Source organism: Barbus barbus, assembly GCF_936440315.1.
Source record: "Barbus barbus genome assembly, chromosome: 24".
Classification (NCBI taxonomy): domain Eukaryota; kingdom Metazoa; phylum Chordata; class Actinopteri; order Cypriniformes; family Cyprinidae; genus Barbus; species Barbus barbus.
In genome coordinates, this window is record NC_136752.1 from 13440174 (window position 1) to 13463676 (window position 23503).

Consider the following 23503-nt stretch of genomic DNA (forward strand, 5'->3'; position numbering starts at 1 on the left):
GAAGGGAGCGAGCACAGTCATATGAATGCAGACAGCGGTGTCGCGCTCGAAAAATGACATTCAGAGAACCGATGGGACATCAGTCCAAAAAGCACGATGTGATATGTAACCAGCACTATCGATCTCACCACCACAGATGTAGTAAATTCAATTTTCTTGCTTGTCCCACAACTATCTATTGAAGTTTTTTTTCTCATCCAGTGAATACTGTGTAGCTACTGTTTATAACCGGTAATTGCTGTTAAAATATAGTCTAATCTTTAATTATTATTATTTAATTATAATAACGATTAGGTAACGGAGGACAATTATTTTACAAAATAATTACACCAGCCACCTTGTCAGAGCATCTCCTAACCAGGAAGAAGACCTTTAGCATTTACTAGCAACCTTCCAGAACACCCTGCCTAGAATCAACCAGCAAGCAGGCTGAACACCCTAGCAACTAGCCAAGAGCACCCTAGCAGCCAGTGAAAATAACCTAGCAACTCGCCAAAACCCCATACCAACCATCAAACAACCCTATTTGTTTAACCACATCCAGGTAACCAACCAGCACACTCTGCAACCACAAAGAAATGGCCAGGTATTTTATCTGCCTCAACTCAAACGAAAGCAGAAATGTAAGGTTTTTGATGCTGTATAGTCATCATTAGCAGGCCGTTGTTAGGCGGTTGCAAGAGTGCTCTGGTTGGTTATCAGGATGTGGTTAAACAAATAGTTATTGGTCTTAGTGGACCTTAATTTTGGCCAATTTTATGGTTGTAAGGAAGTGGCTGGTGTTGCTGATGAAATTTTCAGCAGAATTTCAACAGTTTCCTCAGATGTGTTGAGTTTCTGTTTCTTCCTGCTGGTATGACCTCATTTGCACTTTAAAGATATTTCCTTTCAGCACCACCAACCTAAATTATATATTCAGGTTTCAATAGTTATTTCTAAGTAGTTATTTATATACATATGCAAATGCACATATTTAACCCACAATTCAGTCAAATTCTCTTCAAGATAAAATTGCTCCAGTAGTCCATGAAAATGACTGTAAGTTGTAAGCTGTTGTTTATAACAAGCAGTGTGCCAATGGGTACCAATGGTTACAGCACTGTCAGATGCAGCCATTTTTAAGGTTTCTACTGACGTGGAGGCCGTGATTGGCTTTGACTCATGGTGATCACAGACAGACATAACTCTAATAAGTGGACAAGGTTGAAACTAATGAAATTGAATTGATTTAGTGGAAAGCACATGACTGGAAATAAATAGTTAATATCCATGGATAAATTCAATGAAAAAATGGACTGATGAAACTAACAGCAAGCAAAAGATTGAAAACAGTTCTTCGCTGTCAGCCAGTTGACTTCTATAGAGGTTACAATTTAAGGAAAAAATAGACTTGCACAATTCTATGGTGTCATACACGAGTCTTACTGTAAAAAGAATGATACATGTTCTTAATCCAGATATGAAAGGGAAGATTTGAGCTTTTATGTCAGTTTGCTGATGTTGATGGTTGCTTTTTGCTGTTTCAAATGAGTTTCCGTCTTCCCACACCTGACCGCTTTGATCAAACCTTCAAGTAAAGTAGTTGCTTTAGCAGGTGTTAAACTCTTTCACCTGTCAAAATGGGTTGTGAAGGGCTTTAAGGCTCTAAAAATAAGCAGTTACTTTCTCCATGCCATTCGGGAAAAGATTAGAGGAATTACCAGGTTGCTGCTGGGAATGCTTAAGCAAAATAACACAGTAAACACTGTGTTCCCAGTAACGTCATCTCTTAGCATGAAGCCCAAGACCCAAATGACAGACTATCAGAGTCTGAGTCAAATATGGCATGGGAGGATATTGAAGAAATAATGATAGCAGATAAAATGCCATACATGACCCGTCTTGCTATAGTTCTAAAAATATCATCACAGTATGTCCATCTCTGAGATCTAGCAAATCAAAAATAATAATTTATTTTCCAGTTGTGACTGAGGAGTCAACAGCTGATATCATGCATCATCAGGAGAGTTTTTCCATGGAGCACCCCAGAGCAGGACTTCTGCTAATTTCAACTCCAAAATCACATGTTCCCAACAAGCCATTTGGACCAAAATATTTGTTTTTAATAGCTAATCATGTGAACATTATTTCTGACGGTGGAAAAGTGAACAGCCAAACTCTACTGGAACACTGTAGGATACAGAAAAGCCACTGAATAGAATTAGCAGAGACTCAGAAACACTTCAATTCCAGTAAGAGCTTACTCTGCTTTCCAAGACCATTATTTTTGAATTTGAACCACTTAAATAAATGCAATACCTTTGGCACATTTTCACTGGAGGAACCCAATAAACTTCTCAGCAGTGGTGACTCAATGAATGGTTTGAGTCATAAAGACACCGCCCAACCAGACATGGCTGGTTTTTGGCAGTTTAACACCACAAGCTGGGAAAATCACCAGAGCACCTGACAGCAAGTCAAAACATTTCACACACCATCACTGAGAATTCAGAATGGAGAGTATTTTATCATATCACCTGCATGAAACTTCTGGAAACAATATCAAAATATTCTGTAACAGTGAGAAACTTATGTGAAAGGGGCCAATTCGTAAATGTTAAAATACTCATTATATGTCACAATTATAGCCACAAGAAGTAAATATTATGCATGTTAACATGATTTTAGTGTTAAGAAATAATTTTTTCTAAGTGAAGTTATTTTTAGTTAAATTTTACAACTTTGTTGACTATGAGTAAATGTTATTTTAATTGCCTCAGAGAAGTTTTTCTTTCTGTTTTAAGAAAATCAGTAGTAAGCATTGTTTTATTATGCCTCAAATTTTGTTGATTGATCCTAATCTGTATTAAACCTGCAATAGTCCCTGAATCAGGTAATACCAAAAATAAATTACCAAAATAATACCAAAAATAAATTGCTTGACAATAAATAAGCAGATCATTCTTCACCATCTCTAAAACAGCTTTGTCATCAATTACTTCACTAACACTGCTGTTGTCTGCCAAACAAATACCAATGAAAATGTGTCACTGAGTTTCCAGTTACAAAGCACGTAAAAACCCTTATTGGGCAATGTCACTTTTCAAACAAGAGAATGCTTGAATAGAAAACAATAATCACTAAAGCCAAATTTCCAGACATGTAATTCAAGCACAAAGCAAATCAATAGAAAAGAATGGGGTCTTTAGTCCAGTTGTATAAGCTACTTGGTGAAATAGAAGTGAGTTGGCAGCGTATAACAGACCTCAAGTTGAATATTTTATGCTCATAAAAGCATCTTAACCCCATTAACAGTGTGATGAATTAGTTGATGGTGTATTATCAGTGTATAAAGGCTGCTTCATTCAAGCTCGTGAGAACAACAGATGAATCAAAGGTAAAAAATTATTCATGGAGGATTTCCACGTCTACAGAGACGTGACATGACCGCAGCTCCGTTTGTTCTTTGAGGTGTAAAGGATATGTTTTTTTGTTTTTCTCATAAAAGTTTCATGTTTCTATCTCACACCATGTGTCCCCTGATTCATTATTCAATGAACTGGACAGGTGATATGTGTTGTCACATGTGCTTTAGGTAAACCAAAATTGTCTCTTGTAGCCTGCTACAAAAGGATTTTCCAAGTTCATAATTTAGACTTTAGTTAGAATTACTTTACAACACATCACATAACTTAACAACTCATTACACTGAATTAACAGCTCAATGTAAGTTACATAAATTTGTTTCCCAAGCACTTGGGAACAGCATGAATACGCGTATTATCATGCTAGTCATACACATGTAAAAATAATATATGACATAGACTTTGCGTACATTTATGCAGATAAAAACATTTAAAAAAGCATCAGTTCATTTCAGGAGATCATTATTTTCTTTCTGACATTGCCTTTACAAATAATCCTTTGGTCTGGATGGTCCTGTGGAGTATATTGTATTGCCTTCTAGTCTGAATCATGTCCATATTCTTAACAGACTTGGCAAAAAGTTTGTCAACAGAATGTATTACAAGTTTGCTAGAAGGTGTTAATTATAGTAACATATAATCTATGTATGTAAAATAAATAAACCACAGCTGATGTTAGTGCAGCCGCAGATCTGGAGCTGTGTAGGTGAAGTCTTTAAAATCGTCCTGGTGGAAAGGAAAAAGACTGTCCTCAATGGGTGTAAGACAGGGTTCCTCTTGAGTGAAGTCAGGGTCAAAATTGTTCACATCTTCAATAGAATCCTACAGAACAAAACAAAACATTATTTTTGACCAATATTCACACTTATCCAATTAATCAGTTATCAGTTCTTTTTTGTTTATCAGTGTACTGAAAAATGCCACCATTTGGTGGATCAATAAAGAGTAGAATTCAACAACAGTATTTCAAAGTACATTTATTTATTTGTAGGCTTACTATTCGAGGTGTAAAAGGTGGTGCGATCTCTCGTCTGTTCAGCTTCTCCCAGTCCAGTCCTGTGAAGAACGGGTGTACAGTGATGGCCTCTTCTCCTCCATCTCTATCCATGCAGCCCAACCGACACGCTGGGTCTCTGGTGAGTAACTGTGTAGAGAGTAAACAGAAATCTTACTTGAAAAGTGCACTTGAGCTACAGTATCTTTCAAATAAATGCCTCTTTGTTTCTTATGCAAGAACATGACTATATTTTAACTCCAATAAGTGCAAATATTTTTAGGGGAAATTTGTATTATACGGATAAACTAGAACAACTTTGTCTTTTTACACTGCTCTGCTCTCTGCAGCATGTTTACTGGTGCTTACATAGGAACAGCTGGCCAAAACCCACAGAAAAGCCTCTCGGCTGCATTAGTCAAGAAACAAGTTCAATTGGAGCTCTTAAATGAAGCCAGTTTAGATTTTTTTTTTCTGGTGAGAAGCTGAAGACCAGTACAGAGTTATGTTTCAGCATGAAGGCGTTTGAGTAGTTTTGATATAAATGTTTTGGCAATGAGTGATCACAACATAAGAGGAAGAGAGTTGTTTAATGAGACGTCACTGCCAGGAAAGTCACAGCTTTCCCAACATAGCTGGCTGAGAGTCAATACATTGGGGTTGTGTCCTTAGTGTAAAAGTAGAGCAGTTTGTCTAGTAAAAGTCAGACAAATGTACTTGCTATGCAAAACGATAGATTTCATTAAAGTGATGTCTGTGAGTGTTTTACATATGAAGTTATAATCTAGCTACAAGGCTTTTTTGTGTAGTTGAGCTACAGTCTTCATTGCTGGTTTTATTTTAATTTAGCATTTGCACTTTGCCAAGCAGTCCTGGTTTCACACACAGTTAATGACATGTAGTCATAGACTTCTGTGGAGACAGAATTTAGAATATAAAATTAAATATTTGAAGGTTAAATACATGACTAATACCTCTGTCTTTTAAAATCCAATGCTGGATGAAGCCGAGCTACAATCGCATTAAGTCTGCTACCCTGACTTTTCCAAGACCATTTATTGAGACAAACTGTTTTAATCTGACTGAAATTAAACTTTTAAAGTGCATGTAAACAACCTTTGTTTAATCAGTCTGCTATTTTGACTGTAGATCTAGACTCACTCCTCTAAGGATATCCTCTGCCTCGTTGCTGAGCCAAGATGAATAAATGATCTCATCTTTGAGGATGCATTCAAACAGCTCGTCCTCAGTCTCTGCTTCAAATGGAGCATGACCCGACAGCATCTCGTAAAGCAGCACACCCAGAGCCCACCAGTCCACTGATACACCATACGACTCCTCCAGGATGATCTGAGAGAGACGCAGCATAAAACAGCTGTACAGGAAGAGAACACACTCCCACATATTAAGCACCATCTTCTTTTAAATGATCTTTTATTGATGCTCACCTCAGGTGCAATATAATCGGGAGTCCCACAGAAGGTACCAGTGAGTTTTCCTTCACGTATATCCTCTTTGCACATGCCAAAATCTGCCAGTTTGCAGTGGCCATCTCTGTCCAGGAGAATATTATCCAGTTTGAGGTCCCTTTGATAGAAAAACAAAACAGGATGACATTTTTACCATGCTGTAGTAAGTGATCTTACATTCTATAAAATGTACTACTTGAAATCAAATTGTAAGTTGAAGAATTAAAATACAAAAGCACATAAAATTACTAAAATGTAAACTAAAATTGAAATGAAAACTGAAAATCTAAAAATAAAACCTAATTCAAAATACTAAAATGATATTAATAATATAACACAGGGTGTACCCATCAAGTAAGTGGTAATATACTTTACATATTTTCCTTGCACCTTGAATACATAAGAGTGCAGGTTTTAAATATATTATTTATTCATTTATTTTATGACAAAATACAGAAATTGTATGGATTTTCTTTACTAAATCTGTGTAATTCCACTGAATTTATTTAAACATGTTAAAATGTATTCTATGCAGCAGAGAATACTCTTACTGGTAGCTAAAAGCAATTATTAAATGCTTTAAATAGCCAAAATATTTTATAAATGGACTGAATGATTTGTTTAATTTTATGAATGACAGGTATTACAACTCATGTGTGCCTGTAGTAGCACAAAAAATGTAAACAAAATATCGCAAACACATCACAGTAAATAACAAATGGGGTTCAAAGACTTCAAATAGTATTGACACACAATGACAAAATGAGCATGTAGTGCAAATGCTTGCACGCTTGACACAAGGGTGAAGAGTAATCAGCCCAAGAAGCAGCATTCAGTCTCCTGTCATCAGAGATGGAGAAGCAATATTGATCCAATGGAAAAGAGAGTGACTGAATGTAAATTAGACTAACAGCTTGTTGTGGTCAAAGGTTACCAAAGAAATTTGGTCTGCTTTCATTAGAACACAATTAACAGAGGCGACATTGAGATGTGACCTCTTTTACTGTTGTTAAAAGCACGTGACTCTGCTGCATTACCTAGTAAACAACAAAGAACAGAGTGTTTTAACACTCTCATTCCGTCACTCACTACTTCATTCGGTCAGGGTATTAATACATCAATGTATGGGCAACACTGTTAATGATACAGGCATTTTTGTGTGAAACATTCATAAAATCATTCTCTTTACTCGAGAATAGTTGAATCTGTCAAATAATAAAGGAATTTTCCTTGCACATCTGGAAGTATATTGGCAGGTAAGAAAAACATTATCTACTACGAAGAAAAAAATAGCTTGGAAAGAAACCATAGCTTGGAAAGAAAATCAATATATATTGCGTTTTGGTCATATTAAGAAGCACAATTGTTTTCAACATTGATAATAATAAGAAATGTGTCTTGAATGGGAAATCAGCATATTAGAGTAATTTCTGAAGGATCATGGATTTCTGAAGGATGCTGGAAATTCAGCTAAATAAATTACATTTTAAAATATTTGTGTCTTCTTGTTTCATCTAAAACAATTTATACAAAAGTTATTCGCGTTTCATGAATCAAGTAAATGGCACAAATGGAAGAGAGGGAGAAAGACAAGAGAATCAAAAATATATCTTAACTTGCTGTACTTCATGCCTAATGAACAAGAACAGAGACATGCAGAGCCTCACGCTCGCAGGGTCGGAGAGTTGGCACTGGCAAAAATAACAGCGTGGCAGACTCACCAGTCTGGCCATCAACCACAGCCCAAGTCTGCAGCTGGAGAACTGGCAGAAATATTTCAGGCTCTGTAAAAATGAACAAGTCTCTCTTCGGCCCAACCATCAGTGACATAAGCACATTTCTTCTCTACGTAAACCTCTACCCAAGTCTCTTGCAATCTTGCAACAAAAGTCTTCAAGCACCAACTACTCTGATAAAAAAATAAATGTTACCCTGGACCACAAAACCAGTCTTAAGTGTCACTTTTTCTAAATTGAGATTCATACATCACCTGAAACCTGAATAAATAGGCTTCTTATTGATGTATGGTTTGTTAGGATAGGACAATATTTGGCCGTGATACAACTATTTGAACATATGGAATCTGAGGGTGCAAAAAAAATATTATCTGTAATATTATTAAATATAATATTGAGCAAATCGCCTTTAAAGTTGTCCAAATAAAATCTTTAACAATGCAATTACTAATAAATTTTTTTTTAAGTTTTATTATTTTATTTTTTTTTTGCGGTAGGAAATTTACAAAATATCTTCATGGAACATGATCTAATGATTTTTGGCATAAAAGAAAAATCGATAATTTTGACCCATGCAGTGTATTTTTGGCTATTGCTACAAACTTACTCGTGGTACTTAAGACTGGTTTTGTGGTCCACGGTCACAAATGGTGTTTTGGCACTGATAGTGGTTAGTGCCCTGACATATAGCGCAACTGTACTCGCAGAGCCCTGAGTTTGATTCCCATATGGAGGCCCTTTGATCCCCCCAACCCCCCCCCCCCCCCCCCCCCCCCCCCCCCCCCCCCCCCCCCCCCCCCCCCCCCCCACCCCCCCCGCCCCCCCCCCCCCCCCCCCCCCCTCCTGACCCAATGCTTTCCTGTCTGCTCCCTACTGTTCTGTCAAATAAAAGCAGAAGCCCAGTAAATACAACTTTAAAAAATAAATGTTTAATCAATTAAAGGAATAGTTCACCAAAACATTAAAATTCAATGATAATTTACTCACCCCCAGGCCATCCTAGAATTAGATGAGTTTGTTTCTTCATCGGATTTGGAGAAATTTATAGCTTTACATTATTTTCTCACTAGTAAATCCTCTATAGTGAATGGGTGCCGTCAGAATGAAAGTCAAAACAGCTGATAAAACAAACAAACAAAAAAATGTCTGGCTCAAATACAAGCCCATTACCCATAATAACACTTTCTTCAGTGAAAAAGTACAAATTTGCCCATTGGCCTCTGACCATCATGGCCTCCTAACAATCCCCATACACTGATTGGCTTCATCACTCTGTCTCCTCTCCACCAGTAAGCTGGTGTGTGGTGGGCTTTCTGGCACACTATGGCTGCCGTCGCATCATCCAGGTGGATACTACACACTGGCAGTGGATGAGGAGATTCCCCCTTGTATGTAAAGTGCTTTGAGTGCCTTGAAAAGCGCTATATAAATGTAACAAATTATTATTATTATTATTAATTATTATTATATTACCTGTTGTCCTCTCACATTAAAATCCACTAAAATATTTGTTCAGAAATTTGGACTGTGCTTGATCTGTGCATATTTTTCTCCTGATTCAAATGGAGAAAGCAATGTTATGCATAGAGGACTATCAAAATGGATTTGTTTATAATAAACATACAGCTTTTCACTTCACAAGATTTTAATTGATGGATGGACTATTTGTAGATTATGGTGATGTTTTTTAACTCTCATTCTGACGGCACCCATTCACTGCAGAGGATCCATTGGTGAGCAAGTAATGCTAGATTTCCCCAAATCTGTTGAGATGAAGAAACTCATCTACATCTTGGACGGCCTGAGAATGAATACATTTTTAGCACATTTTCATTTTTGTGTAAATTATACCTTTAATTAAAAACAAATGAAAGCAACAATAGAAAGATCTTAATTTCCGATGCCCTTTGGAAATGACATGTACTTTAGCAACAGTGGAACAGTTTGAGAGGTCAATAAACATTCTGCATTTGCAGTTTCTTCAAGCCTCCGGGTAGAATCTGCTGAAGTGAGACTAAATCACTAAAGACATTAATGGACTCCTCGTTTCTGTCATGCACTGTCCGATGTTTTAGAATGCACCCGGTATAGTCCAGTCCTCAGATTAGAGCAGAGCCAGATTACACGGCATTACAGCAGTGTCTAATATAGGATCAGGGGTAAGTAAGGTAAAGTGGAGAGAAACAGCTTGATGACTCAGAGGTCAACGAATCGTTGTACTGCTGGATTGTGTTACAGGTGGTCCCGTAAAATCTATGCTGAAATGTTTTCATTTTAATTTTTAATATATATTTGGAATAATCTCTATTTTTTTCGTAACAAAACAAATCATGTGATAAACTCAGAGCAGTGCACAGGCTACTCACTCTCTCTCTCTCCCTCCCTCGTGCTCTCTGTTTCCCCGAGTAAACAACTTATGTAATAATAGCTCCACTGCATGCTGGGCAGGGCTGTAACATCAGATCAGTTCCTCACTCAAAATGTCCCCCACAGTCCTCTTGCACTACAACACTGCCATCTTTCCCAAAACTCTTTATCATTCTCCCCATAAGCTTCACTTCACAGAAGCCTTATAATTACCCTAAAATAATTAGTTTTAAAGCCCAATAAAATCAAAAGGAAAGTAGAGAGTGGTCATAAAAGGGGCCATACGATTGTAAAGATGACATGGGGTCAGCAGAGGTCGTCGGCATTCCTGTAAAGGTCCCGCAGGGAAGCTCGTAAATGCCACAAGCCTTATTGGAATGGGAAAGCAGTTTGTCAGATGTGTTTATATTTGGGCTTGGCTCTATTACAGGAGTGAACAGAAAGCTTACTCAGGTAGGCAAAGGTCATGTGATTACAGCCAGGAAGAGCACAATGTCCCGCCATGGAAAAGGAAGACTAAGCCAGGGGTGGAGACTGTCTGTAAAATCTGACTAAGTGTGTCAGGACATGCGCAGACAAGATTTCACAGGCGTATCAAAGCAAATAACAGAGGGCAGGGGCATTGGAGTGTGAACATCTGCAGTATTTTTAGATGAACATTATGAATTTCAAATACACTTTCTTTTTTAAAAACAGGGAATTATATGTGTTGTACATTAAACCAGTGAGGAACGATAAGCTATTACTTCCACAGCTAGCTCAAAAATAATGCAATGACAGGAAATGTGCAATGTTAAAACGATCCTCAGTATTCCTCACCTGTAAATGATTCCTGTGGAGTGAAGGAACATAAGGCCCGAAATGATCTCTGCGGCATAAAACCGTGCTCGTGGCTCGTCAAAACGCCTGCACTTCTGGATGTGGAACATGAGGTCACCACCATTCACAAACTCCATGACAAAGAATAACCGCTCCTGAGAAATGAATAGCACAGGTTATACACATGGAAAAATAACATGGAAACACATGTTATAAAAGTAAGGGAATATATTATTTGACTCTTTCCAGCATTTTTAACTACAGTATGTGAACTTGTGTACTAAACACAGTGACGCAGTTAAAGTACAAAAAACTGCCATTCAAAAGTTTGGGATCAGTAAGTTTTTAATGCTCAAGGCTGGATCTATTTGATCAAAAATACAGATATATATTTTTTAATTTTGTGAAATATTATTGCAACTTAAACTAACAGTTTTTTATTTTAATATACTTTAAAATATAATTTATTCCTGTGAAGCAAAACTGAATTTTCAGCATAATTACTTCAATCTTCAATGTCACATGATCCGTCAGAAATAATTCTAATATGCTGATTTATAATTAATGTTTGAAACAGTTGTGCCCCTTAATATTTTTTAGGACCTGTGATACTTTTTTCAGGATTCTTTGATGAATAAAAAGTTAAAAAGAATTTTATTCAAATGGATAAAATGGAAAAAAGTAAAAAAAAATGTGTTAAATTGATAAAAAAAAGTGATAGTAAAGACTTATATTATTAAAGATTTCTATTTTGAATAAATGCTGTTTTCTATTTTGAATATTTTGAACAAATGTGTCAATCCTCTGTCGTGTGTGTCTTGTGTTCCCGCCTCTTGTGTCCTTATTTAGTTTGTTTCCTGTCCTTGTTTAGTGTGATTATTAGTGTATTCCGTTCAGCTGTGCTTTAGTCATTAGCCTGTGTATTTAAGTTCCAGTCTGTTCAATTTCGTGTCGTCTGGTCTACTCGTTACTCCCCGGTGGTCCTGTCTGTGTCAGCCTTGCCTTGTCTTGCTTGGATTTATTAAAGACTGTTATTTTGGGTTTACCTCCTCGTCTGTGTGTTCCTGTATCCTCCTCATGTATGCACCGTGACAAAATGCTGTTTTCATATTTTGAATAAATGCTTTTTAACTTTTTATTAATTAAGTAATCAAAGAAAAAAGTATCACAGGTTCTAAAAATATTAAGCAGCACAACAGTTTCAAAACTGATAATAAATCAGCATATCAGAATGATTTCTGAAGGATCATGTGACACTGAAGACTGAAGTAATAGCTGATGAAAATTCAGCACTGCATCACAGAAATAAAAAATGTTTTAAAGTATATTTAAATAGGAAAACAATATTAGAAATTGCAATATTTCACTATATTTTTTCTGTATTTTTGATCAAATGGATCCAGCCTTGATGAGCATGAGAAACTCCATTTAAAAACATTAAATATCTTACTGGTCCCAAATTTTTAAATGACAGTATACAAATTTCTATATAAAACTAAATATTTTTATATATTTTTACATATATATAAAAATCTATTTTACTTATATATTTTTCAAAATATATAATATAAAATACACTACCTTTCAAAACATGGGGGTATGTGAGATTTTATGTTTTTGAAAAAAGTATTTTGTATTTGTTTGATACAGTAAAAAATGCTCTTTAAAAAAATCGGTTTGTGTAGAGGTTAATAGGTTTATTAGGACACAAATGTGTATAATGACATAGGTATTACAATGTGACCGTGGTTTATGAGGACACTTCCTGTGTTCTTGTAAACCAAATTACTTAAAAACAAAACAAACAAAAAAAAAAACATACAAAACAGCTGTTTTTTGAGATGCTTTAAGTTTTGTGTGAGGGGTAGGTTTAGCGTAAGGGGATAGAAAATACAGTTTGTTCAGTATAAAAACTATAATGCCTATGGAGAGTCCCGTCAACCACATACAAATATGTATGAGAGAGAAAGTGAGAGAGAGAGAGAGAGAGAGAGAGATGTAGTGTTTGAGGTCAGAAGAGGTACAGTACAATGTGTAAGTCAACAGAAATCTTGCATCACTTCCCCTTTAGCTATCCTCCCACTTTCACTGAGTGGCGCTGGTATGCAGACTATACTTCTCCTCAGCAGGAAGTGAATACTTTTCCGCACAATGTTACTCTAAACGAGAGGCTCCGTCTACTGTTTACATTTGATATTGCAATGGTCATCATTCATTAAAGATAGGGTTTTATTTTAAATTACACTTCCAGAAAGGGCAGTAATCTTATTAAAACAAACTATAGTGTATATTAGTGAATAAGTTGCATCTGATATCGCTTTCTGTAACTTTTTTTACTGAACTGCTATTCAGCTGTCAGATTTTATATATACATTCTGTTTCAGAACACTAAAGGTACAATCCAAGGCATTTCAGGAATTTAAACACATTTTGTTGATATGAAGTCAAGGGGTTTTTGTCAAATAGCATTGTGTTTACTGGTAGAGTGAGGGACATGAAGTGTCTACATTCAACAAAACCTTTTTCCCGGTTTGTCAGTCAACATGGAAATCACGGTTACAGAAATCAGTCTGCCACATCTAGCGTGATTTCTTCTGGGCTCACATTACAGATTATCTACCCGACAACACGTAAACACATCTAACACTACACTGAGTTCACCCCTGACCGACTATGATCGGCATTTGCTCTGGTTGTTTCAGCTGAAGGCTGTTTGAGATGCATTTCTAGATTCTTCTGTTGTCAAAAAATTTGCCTTCTAAGAATTAATTTATATAATTAGGAATCACACAGAGTTCAAAGTACCCTAAAAGAAATAAATAAATCTGTAGAAAATAATCTGTAGTAAAATTCTGCACAGGCATTAACTCTTATGTTACACTGAACCCTAAAACACAACACAATGTAATGTATGGGTAAAACACTTCTAAAAAAATCAATGCAGAAAATTACTACGTTAACACAGTACACTGTACACAGACTTTTCTTAAGAGCGCACTATTAAAACAAGTTGTAATGTCCAGAGCTCAATATTAGTCCAAAGTCTTGTAATTATCTCTATACATGATATGAAATGCTATTTAGTGCCTTGAAACTATTTGTGGACTCTTACCGCAGTCTGAAAGCAATAGTAGAGCTGTGTAAGAAATGGATGCTGGTGAGCCAGAGTCAGCACTCTCTTCTCAATCATGGTTGCTTCCACATCATCTTCTTGCAGTATGACATCCTTCTTCAGCATTTTTACAGCAAACACTCTGTGGTCACTTTTTAGACGAGCCAACATCACCTACGTACATACATATACAATTTTATAATCTAAAAGTGCATGTCTGGTTTACAAGTACACTTTTAAAAATACAGGTTTCAAATGGGGTTTTGCAGCAATGCCACAGAGCTATTTTCTTCTTAGTGTGACAACAGCTTAACTGGTACTAGAATTGACATAGTGAGACTTGATGAGAATCAAATGCCGTAAATGGTACTGTGTTTTTATCATAAAATTCTGTCAAACAACTGTTACAATGCTACAAAACAAATAACTTTTCACCAAAGCAAGAATAGTAATGCACAGTGAGCAAATTTCAAAACTTACAAGTCAATGCTTTTACAAATAATTGCAAATGCATTTAAAAAATGGTAACACTTTAGTATAGGGACCAATTCCCACTAATAACTAGCTGCTAATTAGCAACTATTAGCAACTGCTCATTATTAACATATTGGCTGTTTATTAGTGCTTATAAAGCACATGACCATATTCTGCATCCCTAATTCTTCCAATACATAAACTTTATAACTATCTTATTAACTATTAATTAATAAAGCCAAATGTCATAGTTAATGGTTTGCTAATGGTGACAATTGGACCTTTAAATAAAGTGGGACCAAAAACTTTGATATATTTTTTTTTAAATGAATCTATTAGTCTGCATTTACATTGCTTAATTTTGCCGAATTATATTCTCTACTGTCCATTGCTATCAATTATGTCAATTATTGCAATTTCAAAATTATATGATAGATAAGGGATTTAGATGTCACTCCCGAAACTTTGCTGTACAGTGTATGTAGCCATTGGACCTCTTAGCTGCTCAAATAAAAATAATAAAAAATTAAATAAAACTTTTATTCAAATTCTGAATGGATTATGTTTAGCCTAAAGTGAGACAAAAAGCTGCCACTCACTTCAGTTCATCCCCATCTCACAAAATTGCATTTAATAGTTATAATCAATAAAGCAGATGAGAGGATTCGCAAGCATGCAAAACTCTGGAGTCTTAAAAAAAGTGTGAGCAGTGAGTGAAATCTGACTAGCTTGAACACAATTGCCAATAAGAGGTGTTCAAGAAATCAACAGCTATATCTGCGATTGGCTACATTGCTCAACACTACAAAAACATGTTGTAAACAAAACTTTTGAAGCTGTCCAGAGCGCAAACACAAAAACACACTGGAGAGGTTGCCAAATCTGTGTCCAATTAATATCCTATTATCACAGTGTTAACTGAACTGCTCTTGCTTTCATTTGAGTGTGCTTTTCTCTGCGTGAGAAAATGATTGCGTCAAATCAGTGTGATCGTGTGAGTTTCACACTGAATGCATGAGAGTTAGCAGGCCTGCCAGTATATCTCACCTTGCCAAAGCTGCCTTTTCCCAAAACCTGCAAGAAACTGAAGTCTTCCAGACCAACTTTAACAGTATCTTCCTCTGGCCCTTCAAACGTTGGCTGTACGTTTTCAATGGAGTTATGACCCTTTATTCCTGTCATGTGAAGAGAACTCTGTGAAAAAAATGCAGATAGGTAAGCAAACACAAATGTGGAGAAATAGCTCACAAAAAAATAAATGTACATTTAACAAAACCAAATATTCCCTGATAAAGGAGGCTTTTTGAGACAGTTCTTATGACATTACCTTAGACTTTTTTTTAGAAAGCGTGTTGAGCAATCCAATCTCTGACAATTTGCTGGCCAGCTCAGCACTGTTCACCCCGCAGTTAAGTGCAACATTCTGTTCACAGCGTTTGTGGATGTTCATCTTGCAACCTGGATGAATTCACACCACACAGATGATAACAACAATCTTGCCCCTGTTGTATTTCAATGTTTTTCAAGTTGAGTAAATATGTGCTTACTCTTGCATTGGAGACCCTGTTTTATCAGGCCATAAAGTAAAGATCCACAGTGGTTACAGTATGTGGGAACTTTGTAGTTGTGCTCTCTAAACTGGTGGGGTAGGTTGATGCTAAAGCCCTGTCTTTGGCCCTGTACACAAAATAATATGTATGTGGGAAATTGATCCACAAGACAAAATTTTTTCATCACATATGCATTTACATACACACACTCTTACCTCATTTGAATCTTTCTTCATACGTGTACACTCACTTACAACCAAATCATGACACCTCTTGTGAACCACACACGCACACACTAGAATAATGAGGCATAAAAGTGAAAGCTGTTAATCCTTGTGCATGCAGTATGTTAAAACATATGGGGAAATTATTGTTCCATTAATATTAGTAAACATTCTTACCTTGACACTGATAACCCTGCTTTCCAAAAACACCCCTGGGGAATTATTATATACTTTTAATCACTTGGCATAACACATATTATGCAAGTCTGATTTGTTGATTATTTTATGTGCATGAAGGTGTGTTTTCAGTGCAAGTCTCACCAGATGAAGTTGCTGCAATGGCAGCAAAAGGTAGGCTGGGGAAGGAAGGTTGCCATAAACTTATGTCCATAGACTTGGTGGACCTTTCTTTTCTTCAAAGCTTTTTGCCTTTTTCTTGTAAACTTTTTATGGAGTCTCGGTCCATTCACAGCTTCATCTGAAAGTCAGGGCAACACTCAGTAAGCACAATTAAACTGTTTACAAAATTAAGCATAAAGTTAAAACAAAGCATTGTGGGTAAGTACTAGTTTAACTGTTATGATCCTTATAAATTTTCAATAGAATAAAACTTAAAAGAGAGCTTGTATATCATGTTGAAAGACAAAAATACGACAAAATCTTTAAGAGACAAAAAATGGTGAACAAAACATACGTGGGTCTAAAAGAAAAATGGCACATGAAGTTTCATTCATAGCTTAACCGTCTACCAGTCTATGGGGCAGTCGTGGCCTAATGGATAGAGAGTTGGACTTATAACCCGAAGGTCGTGGGTTCGAGTCTCAGGTCTGGCAGGGATTGTAGGTGGGGGTAGTGAATAACCACCACTCTCTCCACCCTCAATACCACGACTGAGGTGAGACCCTTGAGCAAGGCACCCAACCCCCAACTGCTCCCCGGGCGCCACAGAATTGGCTGCCCACTGCTCTGGGTGTGTGTTCACTACTGTGTGTACACTTGGATGGGTTAAATGCAGAGCACAAATTCTGAGTATGGGTCACCGTACTTGGCCACACACACCGCTTCCCTTCCCTACCATAAACGTTCTAATTAATAATTAGTAAATCTTCATAGCAGACAAACGCAGATCATTTTAATTATATTAAAATTAATGGTTACACAGAATATCACTGATTTTTATACAACGATAATTAAGATAAACATATATGGTTAAAAAATAAAAAAAATAAAAAAAAAGCTAACCATCTGTAAAGGAGCCGGTGAGAGAGATGGCGATATACACACTTCCCTCTGGTTCCAGATTCACCTGGAAGAAGATATAGTCAGTGAGATAACACTTTAAAAGCTCACTAAAACTATAAGTGCTGACAATATGGTAACATTTCACTTTTAACATAAGCTTCCTAACATTTAGCAGACCTGATGTATGAAGGACATTGTTTCCTATATATATATATATATATATACATATATATACACAGTGCCCTCCAAAAGCATTGGAACAGTAAAGAGAAAATTGCTCTGTTGGCTGTGGAGTCAAGACATTTACAAATATGATTAAAAGATGAATATGAGACAAAACTACAGAATATCACATTTTATTATTGGGTGATTCAACACATAGATGTTTTACCAGCTAAGAAGATCAGCGTTTTTAGGGTTTCATCCCTCTATCTGATGTGAGCAGAAGTATTGGGACAGTTGCCTCACAGGTCTTTCTAAGTGATCAGCTGTGTCCTGTTGCATTAATTCTTCAGATATTAAAAGCAGGGAATGTGTCGTATCAGTTGTATCCATTACTTCTGTATTCTGAATCTTGCATTCGATGATGACACACACAAACCAGGGTGAGAATGAGGGAGCTGACTTTGAAAGAAAAGCAAGCAATTTGGATGCTAAAAGAAAAGAGCAAGTCAGTTAGAGCTCTAGCAAAAACAAAGGGCATGGAGAAATCAAGAGTTTGGAAACCACCAGCGACACCAGCAACCAACAACGAGCTGATCGGCTGAGAAAACAACAGCAGTTGATGACAGACAAATCATAAAAGCTGTGAAAATGAGGCTGGAGTGATGCTCTGACAATCTACTGTCCTCAGGAGACTTTGACACAGAATTACAGATGCTACACAGCAAGATGCAAACCTCTGACCAGCACCAAAAATAGAAAGGCAAGATTAGAGTTTGCAAAAAAGCACAAAGGTGAGCCAGAAGAGTTTTGGAACTGTGTTTATGGACCAACGAGACAAAGATGAACCTTTATCTAAGTGATGGGAAAGCAAAAATGTGGAGAAAAAAAGGGAACTGCAAAAGATCCCAAGCATACAGCCTCGTCTGTAAAGCATGGTGGAGGTGGTGTCATGGCCTGGGCATGCATGGCTGTCTCTGGAACAGTCCCTCTCAACTGTACTGATGACTTAATGTATGATGACAGTAGCAGAATGAATTTGGAAGGGTACAAAACCATCTTGGCTACCAATAATTCAAGAAAATGCCACCAGATTCATTGGGAAGTGCTTCATATTGCATCAGGACAATGACCCAAAACACCCTGCTAGTTCAGTCAAGGAGTTTATAAGGGCAAAGAAATGGAAAGTCTTAGATTGCTCAAGTCAATCTCCAGATTTAAATCCGATTGAACATGAATTTCACCAGCTGAAGAGGAGAGTTAAAGGCAGAAACTCCCCAAAACAAGCAACAACTGGAATTGGCTGCATTAAAGGCTGAGAAAAGTATTTCAAAGGATGAGAGCAAGAGTCTGGTGATGTCTATGTGTCACAGACTCACTGCTGTGATTGTGCGCAAGGGATCTGCAACTAAATAATAGCTTTTAATCTTTTATATCTGCCTTATGTTCAACTGTCCCAATACTTATGCTCACATCAATGAGTGGGATGAACTCTAAAAGTGCTGTTCTTTTTATTTGGTATAACATGCATGTGTTGAAACAGCTAATAATAAAATGTGATATTCTGTAGTTTTGTCTCATATTCATCTTTTAATCATATTTGCAAATGTCTTGACTCCACAGCCAACAGAGCAATTTTGTCTTTACTGTTCCAATACTTATGGAGGGGACTGTATGTGACCCTGGACCACAAAACCAGTCTTAAGTCGCTGGGGTATATTTGTAGCAATAGCCAAAAATGCATTGTATGTGTCAAAATTATCCATTTTTCTTTTAAGCCAAAAATAATTACGATATAAAGTAAAGATGATGTTCCATGAAGATATTTTGTAAATTTCTTACAGTAAATATATAAAAACTTATATAATTTTTTGTTGTTTGTTTTTTATTAGTAATATGCATTGAACTTCATTTGGACAACTTTAAAGGAGATTTTCTCAATATTTTGATTTTTTTTGCACCCTCAGATTTTAGATTTTCAAATAGTTGTATCTCGACCAAATTATTGTCCGATCCTAACAAACCATACATCAATGGAAATCTTATTTATTCAGCTTTCAGATGATCTATAAATCTCTATTTCGAAAAATTGACACTTAAGACTGGTTTTGTGGACCAGGGTCACACACACATATATATATATATATATATATATATATACACACACACACATATATATATACACATATATTGCATGTAAAAATTATATTTAACAACATTTATTTATTTTTTTAAAAAGCACCAGACTTTTAACTAAGATGGTAACCCTGACATTTAGGTAAATGGAAATGTTTTTAGAATGAAGGATGTGGCTACTATGTGATGTGGTTACCCCTTAACATAAAATAAAAATGTTGTGAGCTCTTATTACTAAGCTTGTTTGGCTTAATGTATAACACAACATAATAAAACATCATATTTAACCACATATATTATCAGAATCGTATCTCTAGCTGGTCACACTACCCTTCTAGCACAGTCTTAGTCATTCTATCTTGCCATCTAAGTCATTCTCTCACTTATTATCATTTAGCTTGCCCTGCCATGTGGGAGGAATTCCTGTAACATGAGGCAAGACAAGGAAAGCAGGACGAGCTGGTTCAGTGAGTCAAGTCCACAGCACGCACCACCAAACACAACAAGCGCTTCAGGGATCGGAAGGTTTAAGCATTGACCCAACCACTTTAATCGTATTTAAAATGCATAAAATTTAAAGAGACCATGCCAGCATCTGATAGGACAATTGTTTTTAAAAATATAAAACACACTATAGGTTGCCAGTAAAACGCACACGAGAGATGCAAAGATATTATTTTATATACGATAGTATTTCCTTGACCAACTATCAGCTGTGAAGCCGAAGCTGGGGTTACCCACAAACCAGCAGATATGTTTGGCAGCTGGCTTTAAAATTACACTTCAGACCACGCAACAAAATGGAAATTCTAAAAAGATGTCAGTTTAAGTTCTGATAACTATTGAGAGTCATCCATGTGGGGAATGTAAGATGTAAAACACAGAAGAGGTTATAAGGGCCAAAGAGAGGAATCCAGCTAGTTTGGTTGAGCAGCATGTCTGCACGGGTTGTACGTGAGTTTGGAAACACGTCCCCCACAAACAAAGTGAGAGAACCGCATCTGCAAAATAACCAGTACATTTTCTGAAACCTATAATGAAACTGTGACCATAAGCAATATTCTACATCTCTAATACCATCCAAATAAGGCCTAATGCAAATACTAAAAATAATGGCATCATGTTCAGTGTCAAATTCCTGTAACCTTGAAAAATGTTAATGTGTAATTTTTAATCACGTTTTAGCATGAAATATAACAACCTCACCATTAGATTTCAAGACTTAAAAAAAAACTTCACAAGGACTCGTTTGATCTGATTTTATCACTTGGACTAAATGAAAAGCAGAACACGAGTTTATCAAACTGCACATCCCCGGTTACCCCATAGATGCAAGAAAATATAACGCTCTGAAAGTTTCCGTGCTGCATGGTGGGGTGTGCAACATGTGGTTTTGAGCAGCCTAGTTTTTGCACAGATGAAAGCAACAGGACACTTTTACAAGAACCCTGATAGGCCTGTAGTCAGGAAAGACTAAAAGTGCAAAGAAAAGAGGCCAGTGGTTTTCACATCTCTCTTATTTGTATTTTGCGTTTTGTCTGTAAATGTATATCAAAGTATTTATATCAAAAGTAAAGGATGTGAAATTTTTGGGAGTTCCAAGAACATAGGCCAATTCCTCTCCTTTTTATTATTAAGTAACAAAAAGTTTCACAATATTTCAATAAGTCAAAAAAGTACACAAAAAAGAGAAAACACCTGTGCTAAGGGTAACCATACCTCGCTGTTTTGCACTTTACATTTATAAAACTAATTATTTGTCATGTTATTATGCATGTATAAATCATTATACCACAAATAAATAAATAAAAATATCACCAAACATTTCCGCCTCAAATGAATTATTATAATACCCCTTCAATATTGGCCAGCTGCATTAAGTTGCCACTATGTTAATGGGATAGTTTGCCCAAAAATGAAAATTTTGTCATCATTTAAATTTCTCAACCAAGTTGTTCCAATCATACGAGTTTGTTTCTTCTGTTGGAAACAAAATATGGTATTTTGAATAATGTTGCTAATCAGACAGTAGCCGTTGTCTTTCATAGTAGGCTATTTTCCCCCTATTCTACGGAAGTCAATGGCTACCGTCAACTGATTAGCAGAATTGTCATTAATGGGTGTAGCCTACTATCTCTTTAAGACTGCCTCTTAAAAACTAGTTTGACCAACTATCAGTTAGCCAAGGGATAATAAATCTTACTATTCAGAATAAGACCCAGTCTACTTTTTACTAGTCTAAGCAGTCAATGCAACCGGTCTTGTGTGTAGGCTGCACAGTAGAAACTCACCCATCCTTCAAACGTTTGTCTTGTGTTTGACGACGTTATCAATTCCTCAAGCTGTATAGTGTAATTGGCGACAAAATCGTCGTATCCTATTGGAGTGTTATGGAAAACAGCCAGCTCCAGCTCTTTACCATTTGTGATGAATGGGCAGAATTCATCATTGAAGGTTGGTTTGTTGGTCTTTGCTTTTGTGGCGGTCTGTCCAACTTTCACATTATCAACTTTAACAACGATATAAGGATCCAGGACGATTTTCTTATGAAAAGTGTGACGGGTTGAAAAAGTTGTTGGTTTTAAATCCACAGCCTCCCCAATACGCAGCCTCATATATCCGTTGAATTTCATATTGTAGCTCCAATATTTAATATTCGATGCAAAAACCTTCTATGCAATAAATCAAAACAAAACAGTCATATACTAAAAGTTTTGTTCAGCTAACACGAACTCATAATAAAGAACAAACCAACACGTTCAAGGAAACGTAGACATAAAGCAAGTCTTTTCGTAACATAGTTTAGTATAAAAACCAAAAGAGCAAACCACAGAGAGCTGAGCTGCCGTCCTCTGCAGGAAATCGTATTCTGTCTCTCTCTGTTGATCTGTGTGAAGTACATAGACAAGCTTTCATGGGTGCATGCCTCATTCCGTGTTTGTGCCGTCATCTACTATAGAAACTATGCTGACAATGCGAGCATAACAAAGACAAAGCCGATGATTGGACACACCTGACTCTGTTCTTCCCTTACCAGCAGGCGACATGGGAATCCATTCATTTTTAATTCATCACTATTATGGCTAGACTGCAGCAGGTTTTTCATGATTTTTTACATTTTTATTTATTTTACTGTACACAACTGTCAATCAAAAACTAATATGATGCTTCATAACATGAAGTGATCTGCATATGTAACAGGTGCATTAACAGGACTGTGCTGATATATCAACCAACACTAACTTTCCCAAGAAAACAGAGTGGACAAAATGTTGATGTCCGCTAGAACTGGAGGAAAGTGAAAAATATTAAAACATAGCACCTGCTTTGCCACCAGTCCTGCAATGTGAATCTCAGTAACTGAATCTGAAGTATAATAACTAATATATAATATATTATTAACTAATATATTATCATATCTAAGATATGTTCAAGTAAGTAACATTTTACACATTTTATAATTTGATTTGTGACCATTTACTGATGCACGAGAAACGACAATGATTCAGTCATTTGATTGAAATTGGGTTGGCGAGGAATGGCACTATTATTTTGAATTAATAAGTGTTTTCAATTTGTGTGACCACCTTTTAATATATATATAGCTTTTATAATATATATTAGCTTTTATTTTTAGCCTTTATTTTAATTTTAGTTTATATTTTGGTGATTTTGTTATGTGCTTTTGTCATAATGTCATTACTTTTTGTTTAAAAATTTCTATTTATCTCTGTTTTGCTCGTTTCATATTTAATTGTTTTAGTAATTCAACTTAAACTTATTTCAGTTAGTTGCCAAGGCAACATTTCAGTTT

General features: G+C 36.2%; 1 protein-coding gene across 2 annotated transcripts; it reads right to left on the reverse strand.

Moving 5' to 3' along the window:
• Nucleotides 1-2082: 2082 nt before the first annotated feature.
• prkchb (protein kinase C, eta, b) lies at nt 2083-22666 on the reverse strand. Of its 2 annotated transcripts, XM_079374982.1 has the most exons (14): nt 21981-22666; nt 17392-17455; nt 16471-16627; nt 16327-16361; nt 16141-16220; nt 15923-16052; nt 15703-15833; nt 15423-15569; nt 13902-14075; nt 10790-10944; nt 5847-5985; nt 5560-5748; nt 4402-4548; nt 2083-4226 (listed from the first exon to the last, which is right to left on the reverse strand). In XM_079374982.1, the coding sequence occupies exons 1-14, from the start codon at nt 22320-22322 to the stop codon at nt 4080-4082; spliced, it is 2037 nt and encodes a 678-aa protein (XP_079231108.1). In that variant the 5' UTR covers nt 22323-22666; the 3' UTR covers nt 2083-4079. The 2 variants fall into 2 exon arrangements, with proteins under 2 accessions (XP_079231108.1, XP_079231109.1); XM_079374983.1 differs by lacking the exon at nt 17392-17455 and having other exon boundaries at nt 21981-22570.
• Nucleotides 22667-23503: the final 837 nt, after the last annotated feature.

Bases quoted from the DNA above. Each gene is read 5' to 3' on its own strand.
- prkchb (XM_079374982.1), bottom strand. From the start codon at position 22,322: ATGAAATTCAACGGATATATGAGGCTGCGTATTGGGGAGGCTGTGGAT. The intron at 15,834-15,922 runs GTAAGCACATAT...GAATTCATCCAG, and splicing joins ACAGGGTCTCCAATGCAAGA to GTTGCAAGATGAACATCCAC. The intron at 14,076-15,422 runs GTGAGATATACT...GTATGTACGTAG, and splicing joins GAAAAGGCAGCTTTGGCAAG to GTGATGTTGGCTCGTCTAAA.